Source organism: Somniosus microcephalus, chromosome 26 (assembly GCF_052327205.1).
Source record: "Somniosus microcephalus isolate GS21.2 chromosome 26, FLI_Smic_1.0, whole genome shotgun sequence".
NCBI lineage: Eukaryota > Metazoa > Chordata > Chondrichthyes > Squaliformes > Somniosidae > Somniosus > Somniosus microcephalus.
The window spans coordinates 1,070,370-1,078,906 of NC_141012.1; the positions used below are offsets into that span (position 1 = coordinate 1,070,370).

Sequence of the window (8,537 nt, forward strand, 5' to 3'; positions counted from 1 at the left end):
TTCCCGCTCCCGCATCGTTACCTCTGGTGTCCCCCAAGGATCTATCCTTGGCCCCCTCCTAGTTCTCATCTACATGTTGCCCCTTGGTGACATCATCCGAAAACACAGCGTCAGTTTCCACATGTACACCGACGACACCCAGCTCTGCCTCAGCACCACTTCTCTCAACCCCTCCACTGTGTCTAAATTGTCAGACTGCTTGTTCGACATACAGTTCTGGATGAGCAAAAATTTTCTCTAATTAAATATTGGGAAAACCGAAGGAATTGCTTTCAGTCCCCGCCATAAACTCCGTTCCCTAGCCACTGACTCCATCCCTCTCCCTAACATCTGTCTGAGGCTGAACCACACTGTTCGCAACCTTGGTGTCATATTTGACCCTGAAATTAGCTTCCGACCACATATCCGCAGCATAACTAAGACCGCCTACTTCCACCTCCGTAACATCGCCCGTCTCCACCCGCCTCAGCTCATCCGTTGCTGAAACCTCATCCATGCCTCTAGACTTGACTATTCCAACGCACTCCTGGCTGGCCTCCCACATTCCACCCTATATAAACTTGAGGTGATCCAAAACTCGGCTGCCCGTGTCCTAACTCGCACCAAGTCCCGTTCGCCCATCACCCCCTGTGCTCGCTGACCTACATTGGCTCCCAGTTAAGCAGCGCCTCGATTTCAAAATTCTCATCCTTGTTTTCAAATCCCTCCATGGCCTCGCCCCTCCCCATCTCTGTAATCTCCTTCAGCCCCACAACACCGCCCCCCCGCCACCCCCGAGATATCTGCGCTCCTCTAATTCTACCCACTTGAGGATCCCTGATTATAATCACTCAACCTTTGGTGGCCGTGCCTTCTGTTGCCTAGACCCTAAGCTCTGGAATTCCCTGCCTAAACCTCTCCGCCTCGCTACCTCTCTTTCCTCCTTTAAGACGCTCCTTAAAACCTACCTCTTTGACCAAGCTTTTGGTCACCTGCCCTAATTTATCCTTATGTGGATCGGTGTCAAATTTATTGTCTTAAAATACTCCTGTGAAGCACCTTGGGACGTTTTACTACATTAAAGGTGCTATATAAATACAAGTTGTTGTTGTTGTTGTTGTGGCTGAGCCACACTGACCAGGTAGATCCAGCTTCCACCCTTGACTGGTGCCGAGTTAGGGGAAATCAGCCAGGGTTCCAGCTCCCAGTCACTGTTCAGTGATCCTTGGGATAGGGAGGGGAGAAACCAACCAGGGTTCCTGCTCCCAATCACAGCCCAGTGACCCCTGGGTTAGAGAGTGCGGAAATCAGCCAGGGTTCCTGCTTCTGATCCCTGTTCAGTGACCCCTGGGTTAGAAGGGAAGAAATCACCCAGGGTTCATGCGCCCGATCACTGTCCAGTAACCCCTGAGTTAAAGAGAAGGGAAACCAGTCAGGGTTCCTGCTCCTGATCACTGTCCATGACCCCCGCCTACACTCACTGGCTAGGCTTGCACATGAATAATGGTGCTTGACTGAGATCACTATAACCATGGAACTGCACCCCAGGGTGAATCAGCGCCTTCAGGAGAGGAAGAGAGATAAACTGAGGGGGAAAGAGAATTCCAGTTCATCAGTCAATGTTCTACCAGAGTTCCACACGTAACATCACCAGGGCACGAGATAGACATTATACAGGATGCAGAGACACAGTCTGTGTGATTCAGACACCACTGAGAATATCGGAGACACCAGAGTCCAGGAGAGGTTTCAACCCCACAGTGACTGGGAGGAGCTGCTCAGAACATGTGCTTTACTGAGACGAGTCCCCACTGATGAGGGCACTCAAGGATCGTGGGATGAAAAACTGGTTTGAAAACAGAGCTATTGCAGAAGGAAAGAGAATGGGCGAGGCGAGGAGATGATGCAGCTCAATTAATGTCACTCCCTGTGCCTGGCTGCCTCTCAGCACTGCCCTCGCCGGCCGCCAGCTAGCAAGCTTTCTTTGTGTGTCCATTGGTCTCTGGGTGTAAAGTGCGCCTGCTCCGCTCGCTCCATGTCTTGTATTTGTGACTACTCTTCCTCCAGGCAAACCTGGCAATGCTCACCATGAACACCCAGGACACCACATACATGGCGATTCCTCCCAGCTTCACAATAGGGAGGGGCACAGGGGAAGATAACTCACAGTACAGCAGCCTGCCCCCAACCCCGATCCGCACACTGCAAAACAGCAGCACAAACAGCAAGTCGACGGCATCTCCCAGCAAAGTGTGGTAACACCCAGATTCTCGAAGGAACCAGCGGGCCTGGAGGAACGGATTGGTCACCTCGCTGCCGAAGATGACTGCATTGACCTCGGTAGCCGAGCGTTCCAAAGCTAGCACCATGACGATGCCCAGGATACTGAGGCTGTGGTGAAACAGCATCACCAGACCCTCTGTTTGGAAATAGATACACCAGCACATATCAAATATAAAATAGCCCAGTGACAGGCACAGCACCTGGGTTTGGAGCTCAGTGTTCGGAGAGCCTGAAAAATACAAACACAAATTGTATTTAACCCTTGCAGCTTTGAAACCAATAGATTTCCACTCACCAAATCCCTCTCTAGCTCTGAACCGATATTTCCAACAGTCACAGTGACATCACATCATAGTTACTTAACGTTCTTGGCCTTAAACCACTTGGAAGCAAGTTATAAATAGGATACAAAAATCAAAAAACTGCAGAGGCTGGAAATCTGAAATAAAAACAGAAAATGCTTGAAACAGTCATCAGATCAGGCAGCATCTGTGGAGAGGGAAACAGAGATTAATTAACATTTCAGGTCAATGGCCTTTCATCGGAACTATTTGAAGAGCCTGAAAATTACAAGCACGAGTTGCATGTAACCCTCTGAGGACGGTGTAGCTTTGAAACCAATATAATTAGAACACACTGAGCCCAGCACCGATGTGCAATGGAGCATCAATGAGCTGCATCGCGAAGCAAACGGAGATCCCGATCACAGCGGCTGTGCAGGAGCCAAGGCCAGATTAATCCCCATAGGGAGGAGGGAAAATCTGAGGGAGAGTCACCATTCGAGACTCGTCAGATACTGACGCAGTCCGTGTCCATATGCAGCAAAACATGGACAACATTCAGACTTGGGCTGAACAAATGGCAAGTAACATTCGCACCACACAAGTGCCAGGCAATGACCATCTTCAACAAGCGAGACTCTAACCATCTCCCCTTGACATTCAATGGCATTACCATCACTGAATCCCCCACTATCAACATCCTGGGGGTTACCATTGATCAGAAACTGAACTGGACCAGCCATATAAATACTGTGGCTACAAGAGCAGGCCAGAGGCTGGGAATTCTGTGGCGAGTGTCTCGCCTCCTAACTCCCCAAAGCCTTTCCACCATCTACAAGGCACAAGTCAGGAGTGTGATGGAATACTCTCCACTTGCCTGGATGAGTGCAGCTCCAACAACACTCAAGAAGCTCGACACCATTCAGGATAAAGCAGCCCGCTTGATTGGCACTCCATCCACCACCTTAAACATTCACTCCCTCCACCACCGGCGCACCGTGGCTGCAGTGTGTACCATCTACAAGATGCACTGCAACAACTCGCCAAAGCTCCTTCAACAGCACCTTCCAAACCCGCGACCTCTACCACTTAGAAGGACAAGGGCAGCAGATGCATGGGAACATCACCACCTACAAGTTCCCCTCCAAGCCACACACCATCCTGACTTGGACCTGTATCGCCGTTCCTTCACGGTCGCTGGGCCAAAATCCTGGAACTCCCTTCCTAACAGCATTGTGGGTGTACCTACACCATATGGACTGCAGCGGTTCAAGAAGGCGGCTCACCACCATCTTCTCAAGGGCAATTAGGGATGGGCACTAAATGCAGGCCTAGCCAGCGACGCCCACATCCCATCAAGGAATTTTAAAAAAAGACTGTGCCCGTACACCCTGACCTCTCACCTCAGACTGCTCCCGTACACCCTGACCTCTCACCTCAGACTGCTCCCGTACACCCTGACCTCTCACCTCAGACTGCTCCCGTACACCCTGACCTCTCACCTCAAACTGACCCCATACACCCTGACCTCTCACCTCAGACTGCTCCCGTACACCCTGACCTCTCACCTCAGACTGCTCCCGTACACCCTGACCTCTCACCTCAGACTGCTCCCGTACACCCTGACCTCTCACCTCAAACTGACCCCGTACACCCTGACCTCTCACCTCAGACTGCTCCCGTACACCCTGACCTCTCACCTCAGACTGCTCCTGTACACCCTGACCTCTCACCTCAGACTGCTCCCGTACACCCTGACCTCTCACCTCAAACTGACCCGTACACCCTGACCTCTCACCTCAGACTGCTCCCGTACACCCTGACCTCTCACCTCAAACTGACCCCGTACACCCTGACCTCTCACCTCAGACTGCCCCCGTACACCCTGACCTCTCACCTCAGACTGCTCCCGCACACCCTGACCTCTCACCTCAGACTGCTCCCGCACACCCTGACCTCTCACCTCAGACTGCTCCCGTACACCCTGATCTCTCACCTCAGACTGCTCCCGCACACCCTGACCTCTCTCCTCAGACTGCTCCTGTACACCCTGACCTCTCACCTCAGACTGCTCCCGTACACCCTGACCTGGTCACCAAAGGACTGACTGACCTCTGATCTTTAGCCATTCTCTCCTCCAATAGTGATAACCAAAAGAGAGGAGCAGGAGCAAGTCCCCGAAAGAGAGGAAAGCTCACCCTCAAATAAATAAATGTGCAGGCGTGAGTACTGGAGAGGCAATGTGAATGATGAACTGCTTGGTCACTGGTGGGGCTACTTATCCCATCGCACTGGTATCAGAGCCCGATACACTTGCTTCTTGGGCAAGATCAGAATCGGTGCTGGCTGGTGATAGTACACACACCAAGCACCTTCAGCACCCAAAGCGCATGAGTTTTGCTCTGGAGACTGAGCGAGCTGCTCGTCAGCTCTTTGGTCTCCCACAGTGCGAAATCTAACACTTCAAACAAAAAGGAATCCTTTTTGTGCACAGATATGTGAATGGAGCAGTTAGAAATTGGTTTAGCCACAACTCAGTTGTAACCTTAATTTGTGACTGAAACACTTTCTGGCACGTATTGCAATGTGATCCACTGGGTCAGTCCACTTCAGTAATGGAAGGGCAGAACATGTCGCTAATCGGTAACTGAGTGTTTTACCTGTAACGTAACCTTCAGTCGCCAGGGTCAACACGTACAAATAAGATGCAGCCAAGAGCGGTGCTGAGCACAGGTCCAGGAACAGAGCGAACCAGTCAGGTAGTGACTGCAATCCTGGATTCAGGAGTCCCACAAAATCAACAAAAATGGTGCAGTAAACCCAACACAAGCCCGAGTCTGGAGAACGGCAGGTCTGACAGAGTCCCAGCAACGCGGAGCCAGCTGATGCTACACTGCTGACTCCATCCACCTTGTTGATTTAAGAATGAATGACTGTAACCATCTCTTCCTAACCCAGCTTATCCCAAAACCTACCTGGATGGCTAAAGGGCCAGGGTCCATCGATAAATCCAACATACGCAGAGAAACAGACAATGAGCACACCATGTACGAGGGTTACCAGGCGACAGTTCCACTCATAGCGGTGATGACTGTAGAGCTGACAGAAGGAGATGTAAAGTGACAGCCAGCAAATCAAACTGCAGATCACCAGGAGCACAGGGGCAGCCATCTCACTAGAAAGGATAAAAGCAGTAAAACACGTGTACGCAGGTATGATCAGTGCAGGATCATGATGTAAGAGATGTGTTCACAAGCTGCATACATCGAACCAATAAACACATCAAAAAGGATCACCCAGAGCTACTAGCAGCCAATTACAGGGCAGCAATAACCAAATGCCACAGGGGTCGGGGTTGGGTTCCCACTCGGCTAAAGTCTACAGGACAGAGAAATATAAGAAACTGCCTGTCTCAGGAGCTACAAACCATCCATAAAGTCAGTTCCACTACAACAGGCTGCTGAAAAGATTGATCCAAACCCTGTCAGATCAGGATTCAAAACTCATTCTTACTCAGGACAGAGAAACCTGCTCCAGTAACAGTCCAACCAAGCTCTCCCTTGGCACCCTGTCTCCCCGTACTGTGGTGAATATATCCCCAGGCAGTTCCAGACACAGCCAAACCCGAACCCCTGGATTAGATTCCGGCCTGTAACTCACTCCCGGGTATCTGTTATTCTATATATAAACCCCCCGAACCCCTCGATTAGATTCCAGCCTGTAACTCACTCCCGGGTATCCGTTATTCTATATATAAACCCCCCGAACCCCTCGATTAGATTCCAGCCTGTAACTCACTCCCGGGTATCTGTTATTCTATATATAAACCCCCCGAACCCCTCGATTAGATTCCAGCCTGTAACTCACTCCCGGGTATCTGTTATTCTATATATAAACCCCTCGAACCCCTCGATTAGATTCCAGCCTGTAACTCACTCCCGGGTATCTGTTATTCTATATATAAACCCTCGAACCCCTCGATTAGATTCCAGCCTGTAACTCACTCCCGGGTATCTGTTATTCTATATGTAAACCCCCCGAACCCCTCGATTAGATTCCAGCTTGTAACTCACTCCCGGGTATCTGTTATTCTATATATAAACCCCCCGAACCCCTCGATTAGATTCCAGCCTGTAACTCACTCCCGGGTATGTTAATCCATTTTTAAAATTCATTCTCAGGATGTGGGCATCACTGGCAAGGCCGGCATTTATTGCCCATCCCTAGTTGCCCTGAGAAGGTGGTGGTGGGCCGCCTTGAACCGCTGCAGTCCGTGTGGTGAAGGTGTTCCCACAGTGCTGTTAGGGAGGGAGTTCCAGGATTTTGACCCAGTGACATAGGATCAGTAGGAGGCCATTCAGCCCCTCGAGCCTGTTCCGCCATTCAATTAGATCAGGGCTGATCCGCACCTCAACTCCATTTACTTGCCTTTGTTCCATATCCGTCAATATATTTTCCTAACAAAAATCTATCGATCTCAGTTTTGAAAGCTCCAATTGTCCTCCATCATCCACAGCCTTTGGGAGGGGAGAGCTCCAGATTTCTACTATCCTTTGTGGAAAAAGTGCTTCCTGATTTCACTCCTAAATGGCGTAGCTCTAGTTTTAAGATTATTGTTACTAAATCCAGTCTAGCCTGTTGCCTTGTCGGTTCTAAAACATATTGTTTGAGAAAACTGTCCTGGATACACTTGAAAAATTCTTTGCCTTTACTCCTTGAGCTGTTCTGCATCTCCCGTCGATGCAAAAATCAAAATCTCCCATTCGAACTGCTTTGCCTTTTCTACAAGCATCTCTAATCTCCGTATTCATGCAGCACTGCTGTCAGGAGGTCTGTAGACAACTCCCATCAGGAAAGGGGGGAAATACCTTGAAACCCTGGATTAGCTCATAGCCTGTCATTACTCCTGAGCCCCTGTGTAACTCCCACTTCTTTATTATCGTGGATACATTATCAGCAGACGACAGATTCTCTACAGCCTGTGGTGCATGTGTCCTGTGATCCTCTATCAGAAGAGGTGACATTGCGCCTAGTGCCAGCTCCAGCTTGGTGTCAATCAGGCCCTTGGGGTTAATCCTGTTTATCTGCTGCACTCAGTCATTTAGTGATCACTGTCTCGGGGCCGAGAATAGAAGCTGCTCTAACTCGCAGCTCACACACTTTAATCCGGCTCAGCAACAGCAGCACATTTACTAAAGCTGCAATGGGATTTTACCCGCTCTCTCTCTCTCTCTCTCTCTCTCTATTACAGGCTGTGAATCTCGGCACCAACTCACCTCAGCAAACCAACCCCCACCCCGGCGATGCGGCCGTGGGTGGGGAACAGAACCGACCCAAGCACACCAGCAGCGGGCACCGAAATCACGGGAGCCCGAGGAGGGAGAGTCTGGGCCACGTTTCCATGGAAACTGCCGGGAATAATTGTCGGCCCCGCCCCCTCTGCCCAAGCCCCGCCCCTCGGTCCAAGCCCCGCCCCCTGGTCCGCCCCTCTGTCCAAGCCCCGCCCTCCAGCAGGGAGTGCAGCCGGGCCGGTCTGGGGTTTGATGCTGAGGCCGGGCCGGGGTTTGATGCTGATGCTGAGGCCGGGCCGGGGTTTGATGCTGATGCTGAGGCCGGGCCGGGGTTTGATGCTGATGCTGAGGCCGGGCCGGGGTTTGATGCTGATGCTGAGGCCGGGCCGGGGTTTGATGCTGATGCTGAGGCCGGGCCGGGGTTTGATGCTGATGCTGAGGCCGGGCCGGGCCGGGGTTTGATGCTGAGGCCGGGCCGGGGTTTGATGCTGATGCTGAGGCCGGGCCGGGGTTTGATGCTGAGGCCGGGCCGGGGTTTGATGCTGAGGCCAGGCCGGGCCGGGGTTTGATGCTGATGCTGAGGCCGGGCCGGGGTTTGATGCTGATGCTGAGGCCGGGCCGGGGTTTGATGCTGATGCTGAGGCCGGGCCGGGGTTTGATGCTGAGGCCGGGCCGGGCCGGGGTTTGATGCTGAGGCCGGGCC

At 51.7% G+C, this 8,537-nt stretch overlaps 1 protein-coding gene across 1 annotated transcript; it reads right to left on the reverse strand.

Annotated features, from left to right (window-relative positions):
- Positions 1–790: 790 nt before the first annotated feature.
- tlcd5b (TLC domain containing 5b) lies at positions 791–7,946 on the reverse strand. The gene is made up of 3 exons (XM_085967611.1): positions 7,820–7,946; positions 5,519–5,718; positions 791–2,491 (listed from the first exon to the last, which is right to left on the reverse strand). The coding sequence occupies exons 2-3, from the start codon at positions 5,712–5,714 to the stop codon at positions 1,950–1,952; spliced, it is 738 nt and encodes a 245-aa protein (XP_085823737.1). The 5' UTR covers positions 5,715–5,718; positions 7,820–7,946; the 3' UTR covers positions 791–1,949.
- Positions 7,947–8,537: the final 591 nt, after the last annotated feature.